Genomic DNA, 16,933 nt, shown 5'->3' on the forward strand with positions numbered 1-16,933 from the left:
GGAAAAAACGTAAGTGCAACATGTAAAAATTGTTTGTGAATTTTTTTGGAGTGGATTTTGGAACAGTGAATAATTTCTTACGAAATTTGAGAATTTAATGTGAAATCCGAATGAAATTATGCGTTCGTGGAAAACACAATTTTTTTCGTTTTTTTTTTTTTTTGAATAATATAAATGGATAATGGTTAAAAAAGCTCCAATGCTTAATAAAACATAGAAATTGAAACGAAAAATTCATGGATGATCATAGAAAAACAAAAAATATTGTTTATGCCAAAGCGCTTGAATAAAGAATAAAGAAATAAATAATATGAAAACCATATATTTTCTGTTCTAAACCATATCTATTCTATTTTAGTGTGCCCAGCGAAGGGGGCCGGGTTTGCTAGTTTTTTATATATGAACAAGTCTTCGCGGTTTCACTTCATTTTTGACAATTCGCAAAATTCGTAGCCCGTGAGACTTCTCTATACATTAACGTTCTCTGGTAATAATAATAATAATGTCGCATTGCGACATCAGCAGGGACCGGTGAACTTGATAAGTGGTAAATTAACAATCAAGCGAACATATAAATTCTAAATGTGAAATAAATAAAAGCGTTTCAAATTAATTTTAAAACTAATAGCTACCGAAAAAGCTTGGTGGCCGAACACATTGATTTGAGATAAAAATATTACAATAAGAAGGTATATCGTTTTACTTTGACTGATTTAGTATATTTAAGTTTTTGAGTTCGCGATTTCCATTTTTTTTTTTTTCTGATATTATTTTTAATAATAGTTTTATCTTTTGCTTTTTAATTTATATATGTACATATATTATTATATTTTTCTTACATATATAGTAATATCGTTTGTTTTTTATCCATACCTGTTATGGTTTCTGAAAAGCTTTCTGCATTTCTTTTTGCTTGTGCAATGCGTTTATGGGAATATTTTGACGTTCTTCTCGATTGCTTTGGCCGGACTTTTTTGGCATTTCGTTCATAATTTTTATTGAAGCCATGTTGTTCACATTTTAAACCCTCTGTCTGTCCGGTGCGTCATTTACTGGTGAACGAGTATCGTCATTATTGTTTGTTGAACCTTCTGCTTGAAAATTTTGCGGCATTACCCAAAGTGCTGCGGGGTTGGCTGCCCGCTGAAGATTAAGTACTTCGTCTACTGTCTGCTCTAATGGCGTTACACTGCGATGGAAGTAATCACTTCCTGCTGCAGTTCCACGTCGGTTCCCGCCTATATTTATTGAATATCTTAAGGGGGGGGGGGGGGTAGGGTTTTTAGGGTAAAAAAAATCGATTTTGGTTTATTTGAGAAAATGAATGTACATAATCTCAAGAATGTTGTGTCCAAATTTTAAGTCAATCGGAGCAAAACTCACAAAGATAGAGCATTATAACCGTTGGCCGCTCCGACTCGGCTACCTGCTATGGTCGAACTTTAAATCGATTTTCTGGAAAACGACGTTTTTCAAGTCGGTGGACACTTTTTCTCTGAATCTACTCGACCGATCTTCCTGAAATTTTGTACACACTTTCTCTACATAATTACCGAGGTAACCCTGGGAGGTTTTTTTCAATTTTTAATTATTTTACAATAAACAATATTGTGCGATTTATCGTCTAAAAATCGCACTTCTACTTCAAATGTTAAAAAAAAATTGAAAAAAAAATTTTTTTTAATAAAAACTCGACAGGGTTACCTCGGACAATTGATTACCTACTGAAAACTCTTTGATTTTTTGATTTCAGATGATCCAATGCTGAGAAAAACTGTCCACGGCAAATTGCTTTTTTTTCGACACGTCTGCGTAGATCTGCTGTCAACGGCTCAATTTTGTATATTTTCTTGTGCAAATTTTTGAAAATATTTTTGAAATATGAGTTTACAGTATACTAATTGGATAAATAAATTTACATGAATCATCTTTCCAAAAAAAATTCATAAATAAGTGCATATTTTTAGTGCAATTTTTGATTTCAGATGATCCAATGCTGAGAAAAACTGTCCACGGCAAATTGCTTTTTTTCGAGACGTCTGCGTAGATCTGCTGTCAACGGCTCAATTTTGTATATTTTCTTGTGCAAATTTTTGAAAATATTTTTGAAATATGAGTTTATAGTATACTAATTGGATAAATAAATTTACATGAATCATCTTTCCAAAAAAAATTCATAAATAAGTGCATATTTTTAGTGCAATTAACCCTATCGCTTCACTACCCATAATTCAAAACAGACAAATTCGGATGAAGATTCATTCGATTCGTAATTCATAATACCGTATAAATAGATATATATAATATTTTAGTTTTATCAGCACCAACGTACATATATATCTTGAACCAAAGCAAAATATGTACCCAGTTTTGTTGAAATTTCTCACTTTTTTCCCTTCGTCATCCTTATTACTTTGGTATAGACATGTCTGTCAACATTAGTATACTAAAGGGTGATTTTTTAAGAGCTATAGGAAAGTTTGTCAAAAAAGCACACTTAAAATGCATGGAATTTTTATTTAAATCGATAATCAGTCCATATAATTTAATGTGTGAAGATTATTTCATGCAAATGTTGACCGCGACTGCGCTTCAAATGGTCCATCCGCTTACCCCAATTTTGGCATACTCTTTCCAATGTTTTGGCCGGTATCTCCCATATAAATGCTCTAATGTTGTCATCCAATGCGTTAATTGAAGCAGGCTTGTCTGAATAGACATGAGCTTTAACATAGCCCCACAAAAAATAATCTAAAGGCGTTATATCGCATGATCTGCGTGGCCAATTGACAGGGCCCGAAGGTGAAATAAAATGTTCACCGAACTCTCCTCTCAATAAGTCCATTGTTACGCGTGCTGTGTGGCATGTGGCACCGTCTTGCTGAAACCACATGTCATGGAAGTCAAGCTCTTGCATTTTGGGCAAAAAAAAGTTGGATATCATTTCACGGTAGCTCTCACCATTCACAGTTACGTTACGTTTCGCAGCATGTGGCACCGTCTTGCTAAAACCACATGTCATGCAAGTCAAGTTCTTGCATTTTGGGCAAAAAAAGTTTGGATATCATTTCACGGTAGCGCTTACCATTCACAATTACGTTACGGTTCGCAGCATCTTCGAAGAAGTACGGTCCAATAATACCTCCAGCCCATAACCCGCACCTAGCTGTGACCTTTTCTGGACACTTTGGTAGCTCTTGCAATTCTTCTGGCTGATCTTCACTTCAAAATCGACAATTCTGCTTATTTACGTACCCATTGATCCAAAAATGAGCTTCGTCGCTGAACACAATTTTTCGATAAAAAATGGGATCTTCGGCCAACTTTGCAAGAGCCCATTCACCAAATATTCTGCGTTGCGGTAGGTCGTTCGGCTTCAATTCTTGCACCAGCTGTTTTTTGAAAGGCTTCACACCAAAATCCTTTCGCAAAATGTTCTACTTTGTTGAGTAACAGAGGCCCAATTGCTGCGAACGGCGACGAATCGATAATTGATGGTCCTCATTAACTCTGGCCGATATAGCTGCGATATTTTCTTCAGTTCGCACTCTACGTAAGCGTGTTGGTGGTTTGATGTCCAATAATGTACATTTGGTTCTAAATTTAGTCACAATGGCTCGAATAGCCGCTTCAGTGGGTCGATTAAACTGACCATGAAATGGAAGAAGCTCGCGATAAACTTTCTTAACAGAACACGCATTTTTATAATAAAATTCAATGATTTGCAAGCGTTGTTCGTTTGTAAAACGATTCATGGTTTAATTATAGACCAAACTGAAGATGTTTGATAGTGAAGCAAAACACGAAACGTGCGTCAGCTGTTTAAACCAACTGTTTAAAAAGATACTAAATTCCGATAGACTATTAGAAGTACAGAAACCGTTTTGTGTATTAGCACCTTCGGTATAAAAGTTATTTAAGCTTTTAAGAGTGAAAAATGTACGCTTCGGAAAATATCGATAAAATATATAATTTTTGGAATATATTGTTATAGCTTACCTTAGACTCTGACAGCGTTGTTCGCATAGGCAATAAAGATCTTCCGGAGACTCGTCCAGCATGTGGGCATATACAATGTCAATTAGAGCCGCTGGCACTTTGAAAATTTCCTCGTAATGATCTATCATAATTCTAAAAAAAACATTTCAATTTTGGCAAATATACTGAATTTAACAGTGAATAGATTCTAATAAATATTATATCTGAGTATATTGGCTGAAGTAACAAATTCCGTGCGTTTTTCACTTAGTTTTAGCGATGAAATTAACGTTAGCTTTCCCCATTTATCAACTCGCTTAAGGTTGGCACTGCTCGCTGATTCGGACTTAGCAAGTGATTTAATATATATATTCTGCAGAGAACGTTAATGTATAGAGAAGTCTCAAGTGACGGGAACGCATGGAATTTTTAGGGGTACCCGTTTTGCGCTGTAGGCTAGCTAGCTACAGGCACTTTACCATAAAAAACCAAAGTTCAATAGTGGCTTAGAAAGAGCAAATCATCCAAAAATATATATGTATGAACATTAGGGTGTCCCAGGCTACAAGGGGGAAATTTTTTTTCGGAATTTCAATACGCATACCCTTTATTTTTTTTCCATTTGACTCTAAAAACTTAAATATAAAATATTATTCAGATCGGATGCCATTAACCCGTGCCGACTTGATGTCAAACTTTAAGATTAAAAGTTAGTATGAAAGCTATAGGCTCACAATAGAGAAAAGTTTAATTGAATTTTTAGATTAAGTAAATAAGTAAAAATAAAACACATATTTCGTATTTATTTTCTTTTTATTATAAAAAGGACATCAATCATCTAATTTTCTTTTCAAAGTTTGCTTTTTATAGTCGGGATATACCTGTCTGTGTTCTTGTACGCAACGTAATAAAAATAGTTTTTGCTCCTCTTGAACAGTGACCAAACCATGGAAGTCTTGCATTAACTTAACCGCTCTTTCTGCCGTATCATTACCTGCTTTCGGTCCTAGCAGCTTCCTTTTAGCCTGCAGGGGCAGAGGGGCACTTGTTCAGAAAACTGTCGTCAATCTGGAGTCGATTAAACAGGAACTTGCTTTCGACAGAGACGAAGTCATCAATGTTTTTCTCTCAAATTAAAACAGATAGATCAGTTATCAAATATACCTATTAGCAAACTTAGTAAAAGAACAAAATCAAAGCTTAATTAACGAACCAAAAAGTGGGCCACAGAGTTCTTCTTTGGATGCAATGTAACGTTTATTGTGGACTGTTGGGTTTTCTCTAGTTAAGTTAGCAATCACTTTTACTTTAGTTTCTAGATCGACATCATAATCAAATAAAGCCAGAATAGATACTTCATCTGTCAAATACCACAAATGCTGGCAAAACTTCTGCAAAGCTGCTTTTGAAATGCTTTTGTCTATTGTTTCTTAATTTTTCAGGGCCTTCAAAAAACACAAGTCCTGATACGGCGCCTTTACTGCCAAAATACATTGGAGCCAGGGTTTTACGTAGGATGTCACGATGAACAGACATACGTCCAACAGAGCTGCCTTCTCCTTGTTTGAAATTCTGAATTGAGAGCTAAGTAACGATATTTTTAATAAATATATGGCTCTCGCCACCCATCAAGCCTGGTGCCGAATCTTAAATTCCTTCGCTGAATCTCCGCCATGAAATATAATTGAAAGCTCAATTAATTCGCGATAGTCATCTCTAACGATTTCTTTGGTTAATTCAGTTTTGTACAATTTTAGCAGTTTGTCAATTTCCGAAACATTAAAACAAGATAGCTTTTCTGTACAGCTTTGTATTTTCTCGGGATCGCCTTAAGTACTAATTCGTAAACGTGATGACGGCAAGCAAAAATAAGCACTTCTCTTCCCAGTTTTTTTCGAGAAGCACACATGCTCCATTTCTGCGGCCTGTGTTAGAAGTAGTAGTATCACAACAGAGAATCTTTGTCTTCAAGGTTCCAGTTCATAATAGCATCCCAAACTGCGTCTGCCTGTTCCCTTCCTGTCGAGCTATCCAATTTCGGAACAGCAATAATTTGTTCTTTATTATCGTATGTAATAACTACCGGTAGGCGTTCTTCTTTACTTTTACCGACCCCAGAATCCCTCACACTTAACTGACATCTGTCTAATGCGGCAAATAACTTGGGAGTTATGATATTTTTCCGCATAGAAGTTTTATCGGGCTGAGAGGAGGCTTCTCTTGCGCTGGGCCTATTTTCTTCTAAATCTATTATTGCAAAATCAGAAGATGACTTTTCTAGTGGTGGTTCGCAAGATGATGTTGATGGTGCTAAGGTGAGAAATATTTAGCACGTCGCTTTTCCTCCTCGATGATTCGAAGGTGCGTCCTTTCCTCTTTGTTTGTTACTTTTTTGTGCACTCCGGCTAAGTGACCGGGCCCACCCGGTTCTCTTTGGCGCTGCAAGAAGATCTTATCTTCATTTATTTTAATCAATCAATCAGAGTATCAGTATGTGCGATGTCAAACAAATTGTTTAAGTTTGAAGCAAACTCCTGTCGACGCTGTTCAAACACTTCTTGAGTTTTTTTTGCATTTTTTTGCAATTCTCTCCAAACTTGGTATAAGTTAACTAATTTCTTAACACAGTTAGGTATTGATCTGGTCGGCACGTAGCCTTTTCTCAATAAATAATACACTCACGAATTGTGAGATTTGCACTTTCATTGACACTTAAGTTCACTTCACGAATATTATAGAACAAAACTGCCAGCACTTGTCCGTTAGAGAGAAGTTTAGAACCGGTGATTTGATGTTTTACATCCCCTATTAAAAATATCTCCTTTTTGGAACTTCGTAACTCCACTAACATGTTGACTACTCGAAAAAAACCCCGATTACTAATAAAACAAAAAAGTAATTACACGCAATCAATCCGACAGTTCACGCGCGTCGTACTGTACAAGTACCGGCAGGTTTCGGCGCAACTCGGCACGGGTTGCCGTGATCCTAAATAGACGAAACTTTATTTTTAGATGTTTTGAGACCATTCAAACAAAATAAGAGGGTATGCGTTAAAAAAAAACACTTTAATTTTTTTGGGACACTCTAATGTACATACATATTGTATATCATGTCTCTCTAAGGCATTTTCTGCTAAAAGTTTGTTGAATTCCCTTCACCAAATCAAATCCTTCATAGAGAATTTATTCATTACCAGCCACACAGAAAGATGGCATATGCAAATTTAAATATGTGAATTTATATACATACATGTGCGTATATGCTATATGCTGGGTGTATGTATGTGGACTTGCCACAGCAAAAAATATTACCATAAAACTTTTAAAGAAATCCAGCGCACATTCATAGGCACAGGATTCAGCATAGGCACAGCTGCGATTGTCGAGCATTTAGAAGACTTATTTACATACATATATTGACGCATACATTTGTACGGAGCCGCAGCCACTCGACTTGAGAAACATTCAAGATTCACCAAATATTGGCAAATATTTCTGTAGGAAATATTCCAGTGTTGACTATTTTGATTTGATTTCTTCAATCTTAGTAGTAAATTTAAGTCATAGTTGAGAAAAATTTACATATGGGCGGCTCGTTTTATGAATGAAAGTATTTTGCTCGTGGAAAAATTATCTTGAATGTACAATGAATTTTTGTTGTACAATAATTGTTCAGCCCGCGCGACGATTTTATATTGTTCAGCACCACGGCAACTAGAATGATAGCCGCTACGGCTGCGCCTATTAATGGATTTTGCTTTGTAGTCGCTAGGCATAGAATTTTAGCTTTGGACGACGTACGCATTACAGGAAAATACGCCCGTGTGTGCGGTTGTATGTACATGCATAGATGTATATTGTGGATTTTGTTCTTGTAGTCATTAGGCATAAAGTCTCAGCTTTGGACGACATACGCATTAAGAGGAATAAAGTGAATGGCCCGTGTGTGCGGTTGTATGTATGTACATGCATATGTGTATATTAAAAACCATTGTTTTGATGGGCGTTCAGAACACAAATATGTACGTATGTACATAGGCTACAAATATGGAGACGCATATGCAAAAGATAATCATTTAGGCGTTTGTTAATCAGGAATCCGATCATTCGTGAGATAGGTCATAGTTGCTGCAGTGCATTTGTGTGTACATACATTTATGTAACAGTATAATAATTAAATGTGTAATTGAACTTTTGTACAAATATTGGGTTGCAACTTAGTAGTTCCGGACCTCTTTTTGGAAATTCAAAGACAATTTTGTCATAGAACTAATTAACTTTATTCTGTAATGTATTGCCCATTTTGATCAATGACTTTTTGCCACCTTTCAGGCAGCATCATAATCCCACGTTCATAAAACTTCTGGTTTCCATTAGCAAAAAACTGAATTAGGTAAGATTGGACATCATCATCAATATTGAAATTTTTACCATTCAAGGAGTTTTGTAAAGATCGAAACAAAAAGTAATCAAGTGGTGGAAGGTCAGAACTATATGGTGGATGGACATCCCAACCAAGCTCCAATAATTTTGGCAGAGTGGCCAAAGATGTGTGTAGCCTTGCATTGTCATGATGGAATACAATACTTTTTTGATTTGTCAATTCGGGCCGCTTTTCTTTAACTGCATTGTTTAATTTCGTTAGTTGTTCAATACAGACATCAGAATTGATCTGTCGGTTAGGTGGTAAGTGTTCAAAGAAGACAATTCCTTTATAACCCCACCAAACTGATAACAAAACATTCTTTTGATGAATATTAGCTTTTGATGATGTTTGAGTTGGTTCACCTGGCCTGCTCCACGATCTTTCCCGCTTGATATTGTTGCAAACATTCCATTTTTCATCGCCAGTTATCAGTCATTTTAAAAATGGGTAATTTTCATAACGTTTCTTTACCAAATCGCAGGTGTTAATGCGTAGCGTTAAATGCGTTTCTTTCAGTTCGTGAGGAGCTCATGTATCGAGTTATTGAACATACCCGAGTTGTTTTAAGTGATTTCCAATGCATGTTTGTGATATACCTATGAAGCTTCTCCCACATGTTGCGCTGTGGCGATCCGAGTCGATTATTGCTTTGATTAGGGTGTCATCAACTTCAATTAGACGACCAGAGCATTTCTCATCTTTGAGTGAAAAATCACCAGAACGAAATTTGGCAAACCAATTTTGACACTGCCGTTCTTTTAAGGCTTCGTCACCATAAACAGCACATAACTTTTCCCTCTTGATTTTCCATTTTTCAACGAACGCTAAATGAAAACTACGCACCGATCAAAAAACTTTTTTTTACTGATTGACAGCTGAATTGCCAACTATCAAATAACAAATTGTGTTTTACATTTTTACTACGTCTGCAAACCTAAAAATTCAACTGAAGCCGTCTATGAGTGAAATTCGCAATTACTTAGTTGCCAACCCAATATAAGTAACATAATATATGTATAGGTACATGTATATACATATATGAACATATATTAATATACCAGAACACTTAAACGCTCTATGCATTCTCGTTTAAAATTAGTTTGAACACAAAAAATTAGTAAAAATTTTCATCAAAAGCGTGTAAAGTTTTAAATTGACTAAAACGCATGCACCAAAATGTGAGGTCGTTTTATAATGTAATTTGTTTAAAGTATTATTTTTAAATTTAAGCAAAGAACATTAAAGTTACTTTGATTTTAAATTTTTGGCGCTTATAATTCAAATATTATAGCCAAAAATGTGCAGAGCCAATATACTATAGAGAGAATTCACTGTAATCAGCTCTGGTAAATATTTCAATTCACGCTATTCGTAGCCCGTGAGACTTCTCTGTACATTAACGTTCTCTGTATTTTGTATACAGTTTGGCGCTCTCTGAGTTTCTTCACAACTATTTTCTTTGCCAACAGTGAACAACGAACTACTGAACTACTCGTAGTTCATTTCATGCAAGTAATATTCAGTTCCTGGGAACTGCAATCCGACTCCAGGATTTCTACGAACTCGTCAACAATTTCGAAAATTGTCCGGAGCATTCCTCCTTTTCGATGTTCATAGTACCATAAAACGTTGAAACCATCCCTTTGCTGTTGCATTCGAAACTGTATTTGACTCGTAAACAGCATGCCTGTTGCCACCTGTGCAGTTATTTCACCTTAGTAAGACTGAAAGATGTATCAAATCTTGCCTTTTTTTGCCGCGTTATAAAAACACGAAACTACCAGATAGCTTTTTTGGAGTATTATGCTACTTTTAATTTAAGTATAGTTTGACCTAATGCGCTACGTTTTGAGATATGACTTACTTAAGGCATCTAGTGGGGAACGCTAGAACATTTACTTCACCTAATATATTTAGACGTAGTACCTAATCACATTTATGGCATCACTCATGGATTCCTGTTCGTTGCTATTGCCACAAGCGGCTATATCTGCTGTAGCGGTGTTTGAGAGACTTTTCAGCGATGTACGTAGGATATTTGGTGCAAACACGGTTGCCAAATTATTACTGTCCATTTTATTTCCACTAACTTGAGTATTACCACCGTGACCAGACACATCGTCTGAACAGGATGCGACCTTTGCTAAGAACTTTAATAAGACGTAGAGAGTATCACGATGAGCCACTGGAAGCAGTTTTACTAAGTGCGATATCGCCTCCAACTGTAGTCGGCGGTTGCGTATTTCTAGAGATTAATGCAATTGTTAAAAAAAGAAACATTGTACGAAGGCTTCATACTTACTTTGAGTTTCTAGAAATGCTTTGTAAAGTCCAGAACAGAGCAGGGGATCGGGTAAATCTCGTAGGAATTCTTTAAGTAACGTTGCAACATCATGTGGACATGTTTCGGCCTTAATAGCTGTCATGGAATTTTTATCGAAGTCCTCCCGCATCTAAAAAAGAAATAATTTAAAGTGCAAAAAAAGGTATAACCTATATGGACTTTAAGGCTTAAAATTTCGAAGGTTTTATTATAAATAAGAAGCCTTTAGAAAAGGGGAAAGCTTTTTTATGGTAGATGTACTGTAAGTAGGTTTGCCATTGCCTGCCGAGGGGCGACCGCTATTAGAAAAAACCGTTTAGGGTTTTCCAAACAGAGTTGTTATTTTAATCATCAAAGAAAAATGCTCTTTTTTAATATAAATTATCGGATGTTTATTTCATTATAAAGAGGAAGGTATGCCATTAATAGTGGAAAATAACATTAGGCAAATGACCACCACGACCATGCTTGTCCATTTCATGAAATTTTCCATAATCGAATTGCAAAGTGGCTGCCCTATGTCCTCGATAGCCTCACGAATACTATCTTTGAGGTCTTGAATCGACCCTGGGCTGTTGGCGTAGACCTTCTCTCTCAGATGGCGCCAAAGAAAAAAATCACAAGGTGCTAAATCATAAGGTCTCGGTAGCCAATTGTGATCACCTTTTCGAGAGATAACCCCATCCGGAAACTTTTCCCGTAAAATATCAATGGATTCGTTTCTTGTATGAAACGTTGCGCCGTCTTGTTGAAAATAAACATTGTCTAGATCAATACCATCCAATTCCGGTCATAAAAAATTGTTAACCATCTCTCGATAGCTCAATCCATTCACCAATAACACCTGTTATTGGAAAACCCTTTATTATTTGTTGTTTCATATACGTAGATTCGAACCTGTTCACCTCCAAATGGTAGTCACGCACCAATCCAGTTTTCTAGCTTTATTTTGAAGCTACTATCATGACATTTAAGTACAGTAGAATTCCGATTATCCGGATTCCAATTATCCGGACATTCGATTATCCGGATTTTTTTTCGTCAAAAAAAAAAAAAATTTTTTTCATAATTTTTTTATGTTTTAACATTTTTTAAAGTTAAATTATTATGTAGTTTTAATTTTGTGATTGTAATATTTTTAATAAATTAAGTAATTTACCAAAAAACAAAAGGGCTTCGGAGATAAATTTTAATTGTCACTTGCACCAATGTTATAAAATAAATTACATATTTCTAAAAATATTTTTTCATTTTATAATAAATACATAATATTGATGAAAAGTAAACTTGAATTTCTAGACTATAATTTATTATTAATATTTTTTATATTATCTAAATTTTGAATGTGTAGAAACTATAGCATTTGCAAGTGCGTTTTTCTTCGAGTTTAAGAACGTTATCCCCTCCTCTGTAGATTTCACTTGACCGAGACGCATGCGGATACCGCGTTCTTCGGCGTGTACAAACTTGTATGCAAACAGCGGTTAAATTTTCGTCGCGTTTTCCAATCTTTAAATATTTTTTATGTCTAAGTGATTTGTTTTAGTGTTTCGCGTACAGTTTTTGCGTAAAATGTCTTCTAAAAGAAAACGTGTTGTGCTTTCAATCACAGATAAAGTGAAAATAATTGAACAATTAAACAAAGGAGTGTCTAATAAATTTTTGGCTGAAACTTATAATGTAGGAACATCGACTATTTCGGATTTAAAGAAAAACAGTTCTGCAATTTTAAAATTTGCTTCTAATTTGCAATTTGAGGATGGAAGTCCATCTAGAAAAAATATGAAAACTGCTGAAAATAAAGAACTTGAACAGGCAATGTTTAAATGGTTTTTACAGCAGCGTTCAATTGGAAATCCTCTTTCTGGACCTATTCTTTGTGAAAAAGCAAAAATTTTTGCTGAGAAGATGGATAATTTGTCCGAATTTAAAGCGAGTGACGGTTGGCTGCGTAATTTTAAGGCTCGGCACGGCATTCGAGAGCTCAATTTGTGTGGAGAAAAGCTTTCTGCCGATAATACTGCAGCAGAAAAGTTTATTGAGGAATTTAAAACGAAAATTGAAAATTACGATCCTGAATTTGTTTTTAATGCGGATGAAACAGGCCTCAATTGGAAGGCACTACCTCGTAAAACTTTAGCTTCAAAGAGAGAAACAAGTGCTCCTGGTCACAAAGTTAGCAAAGATCGCGTGACAGTTCTTACTTGTGCCAATTCAACAGGCAATCATCGGCTTCCATTACTCTTAATTGGCAAATCCAAAAACCCAAGAGCTTTTAAAAACGTTAAAAAGCTTCCAGTTGTTTATAAAAACCAAAATAAAGCATGGATGACTTCTGCATTGTTTACGGAATGGTTTGATGACGTTTTTATTCCAGATGTTAAAAAGTATCAAAAGAAAATAAATAAAAAGGGGAATGTATTGCTTTTGCTGGACAATGCACCTACTCATCCTTCAGAAAGTTTACTTGAGAGAGAAAATGGTCGTTTCAAAGCTCTTTTTCTGCCACCTAATGTGACCAGTTTGCTGCAACCTATGGATCAAGGCATCATTGAATGCATGAAACGACTTTACAAAAAACAACTGCTTCGTAAGCTACTGTTAGCCGATGAAAATGAAGAAGGTACTCTAATATATCATAAAAACATTAACATAAAAGGTTGCTGCTACATGGTAGCTGATGCATGGACTTCCGTAAAGGCGATAACTTTGAAGAGGGCTTGGAATAAAATAAATGGAATTTCAACACAACAGCAAATACAGGAAGAAAAAGAAAATGCAGAATTGAAGAACAACGAGGAAAGTGATAAAGATACTGATTCAATGTCTACGGAAAACCTGCAGAATATGATTACAAAAGTTCCAGGCTGTTCCGAGTGCAATGTAGAGGATATCGAAGATTGGTTACATTCTGATTCAATAGATCCTGGGTTCCAATTATTGAGTGACGATGAAATTATTCAGAGTACAAAAGAAGAATCATACCCAGTGGACACAGAAGATGACAATGATTCTACATTTGAATTAGAAGCTGGACCTTCTGCAAGTGAGGCGTTTGCTTGTTTTGAGACTGCCTTAAATTGGATGGAACGACAATCTGAATGCGACCATGTAGACCTTCTTGTCGTCAAGCGCTTGAAAGATCTAGCTTCTAAAAAGCGAGTTTCTTCATTAAAACAGCGTACATTGACAGAAATGTTTAAATACAATTATTTTCTTTAATATCTAAAGTTAAATGAAGTAAAGTGAGTAAGTTCTTTTATTCTATTAAGTTATGATTAAGTAAAGCGAGTTTGTTCATTAATACACTTACATTGACAGAAATGTTTAAATAAAATTATTTTCTTTAATATCTAAAGTTAAATGAAGTAAAGTGAGTAAGTTCTTTTATTCTATTAAGTTATGATTAAGTAAAGCGAGTTTGTTCATTAATACACTTACATTGACAGAAATGTTTAAATAAAATTATTTTCTTTAATATCTAAAGTTAAATGAAGTAAAGTGAGTAAGTTCTTTTATTCTATTAAGTTATGATTAAGTAAAGCGAGTTTGTTCATTAATACACTTACATTGACAGAAATGTTTAAATAAAATTATTTTCTTTAATATCTAAAGTTAAATGAAGTAAAGTGAGTAAGTTCTTTTATTCTATTAAGTTATGATTAAGTAAAGCGAGTTTGTTCATTAATACACTTACATTGACAGAAATTTTTAAATAAAATTACTTTCTTTAATATCTAAAGTTAAATGAAGTAAAGTGAGTAAGTTCTTTTATTCTATTAAGTTATGATTAAGTAAAGCGAGTTTGTTCATTAATACACTTACATTGACAAAAATGTTAAAATAAAATTATTTTTTCAATAAAGTTACATATTTAATTTTACTTGCTTCATTGCTTAATAAGTAAAGTGATTTTAATGTTCTTATTAATGCTTTATTTCCCTATATATATAGCTTTTTTGGTCAAATCCGATTATCCGGATTTCCGATTATCCGGATCGAGTCTGGTCCCAATTGATCCGGATAATTGGAAAAAGTGACGCACAAAGTTATTTGTATCGGCGGCCCGATTAACCAAAGAAGGCTTGAAATGGTAATTTCATTTTCACCAAGATTTCATTAGCTCAGGTTGGGTTAGTTCGATCATTGTGAATAATTTACAATTCGTAAGAACTGTGAATACCCAAAAACTTCACAACAGCTGGGTTTTGATTACTTATACAATACCTGCACTCTTTTGCATCCGACTCCTTGTCTCCTTTTATGTGGGCATCCAGCTAGTGATAGCAGTAGTACAAAAAACAAATTTGCATTTGTTTTATTTTTGCAGCGATTGTGGTTTTGCAATTGGGTGGTTTAAATGTCAAAATTTTAATAAGAATGTAAACAAACAAACGCAACCACAACAAGCAGATCTCTTTGACATTGAAGTCACCAAATGGTGAGAAAATAAACAAATCAGCTAATCTACTGATGATTGACGTTTACCAGCATTTTCCCCAAGGAATTCCCTTTATTTCCCTCCTATTTACTTAAGAGCACTACTGTTCAGATCGGGTATTGTGTAAGAGCATAATAGGTTGAGTATTATATCACCTACCTAACGCTTGGTTACAGATTGGGTGTTAAGCAAGCCGAATAGAGTATGTACGGTGGCACCATTAAGAAACAATTATTTTATTCTTCGTGATTTTGACAAGTCTGAGGTCAGCTAAGTTCGCATTACAACGACCACAATAAACAAAAGTAAGAAAAATTACATGTTTGTGAAAGCTCAGTGAATGCGTTGGTAATAGTGTGATTTGTGAGATTTAAACTCATCAAATTAATGAAAAGAAAAAGCCGTGCGTTAAACTGTGAAAACACAAATTAATATAAAGCCTCCAAACGCAGTTTTTTTGGGTTTTTATGCCGAAAACACCGTGGTTAGAAAGTATGTGTGTGTGCGCATAATTTCTTGTGTTTGGTTGTTTCCATTGCTTTCGCCTACTTTTCTTCCAGAGAACGTTAGTATATAGAGAAGTCTCACGAGCTGCGAATAGTGTGCAGAGAACGTTGTCAAAAATTAAGTCTAACCACGGCCGGGGTGTGGTGAAACTTTTAACAGAGCTGATTACAGCGAATTCTCTCTGTAGGAAATCAAATTGACGAATAGCCGGCGGCATTTTGCAAGGAATTTGCTTGTACATTTCTATGTTCCCTTGATAAACGAAAATTTATTAAATTTATATAATATTTTCAAGCAAACTTAAATGATTGATGAAAGTTTGAATATTACATGCTCACATCAAAGTAGCTGTAATGTTCGTTGCTTTAATTTAAAAAGAAGAATTTAAACAAAATGCATTATAATACGACCTCACATTTTATTGTGTGCGTTTTCGTCATTTAAAACTTCATAAAAATTGGATTAAAATGTTTACTAATTTTTCGACTCGAAATTAATTTTAGACGAGAATTCATAGAGCATACAAGTGTTTTGGTATATTGATATGTACAGCGCACGCTCGATAACGTGAACTAATTCAAACCAAGGCAGTTCACGTTAACAAAAGTGTTCACGATTTGGAATGCCCAAAAAGAGTAAATAAATATATTTTTTCAGATTTAAATTCAAATTTTATTCTTGTTTTCGTTACATATTAATTGAAAATTAAGTCATACGATGGTTTTATTTAAAAAAATCGGTCATCTTTTTTTGTATCTTCTGTTTTTCTAAAACTTGAAGGACAGCTTTCTCCCTTTACTGACTTAGCACACTCATATCATTTTGATCGACGTTTTCATGACCAGCCCATATTAACGCCTTGTTGAAAATTTCAACTGCTTCAGTCGGCTTAATTTTCTCCAGTTGGTCTGATACGCTATCATCATCGGATTCGTCCTCTTGTTGATGATCGTCATCTGTATTGCCCTTATCGATATCTTCGTTCATTCATGAATGGCTGGTAACGTGAATTTTAAATAAAAAAAAGTTTTTCCAATAACCCACATATCTTTGAGCATATCTGCGAACACGAACGAACCTCAGGATTTAAACTACTAAGGAGGTCGACGATGTTACTCATCAAGGTCCGAAGTTCAGCTTCCCATTTTTCTTTTAAAACCGTTAACGGAACATTATCTTCGGGATCATCATTGCTTACCGCAAAATTTTAAAAAATACTATTCCAGCACTTAGCCAATGTTGCTTCACCAACACGA

The 16,933-nt window shown here is 34.9% G+C and overlaps 1 protein-coding gene across 1 annotated transcript in view; it reads right to left on the bottom strand.

Annotated features, from left to right (window-relative positions):
* Positions 1–200: 200 nt before the first annotated feature.
* Positions 201–16,933, bottom strand: part of LOC128870354 (rho GTPase-activating protein 6-like) — a 124,479-nt gene continuing 107,746 nt past the window's right edge. The window contains exons 5-7 of the mRNA XM_054112968.1: positions 10,709–10,859; positions 10,333–10,651; positions 201–4,131 (exon numbers count right to left, since the gene is read on the bottom strand). Coding sequence (XP_053968943.1) covers positions 3,996–4,131; positions 10,333–10,651; positions 10,709–10,859 — 606 coding nt within the window. The 3' untranslated portion in view covers positions 201–3,995. The remainder of the gene's footprint in view (positions 4,132–10,332; positions 10,652–10,708; positions 10,860–16,933) is intronic.

Source organism: Anastrepha ludens, chromosome X (assembly GCF_028408465.1).
Source record: "Anastrepha ludens isolate Willacy chromosome X, idAnaLude1.1, whole genome shotgun sequence".
Taxonomy (NCBI): Eukaryota; Metazoa; Arthropoda; class Insecta; order Diptera; family Tephritidae; genus Anastrepha; species Anastrepha ludens.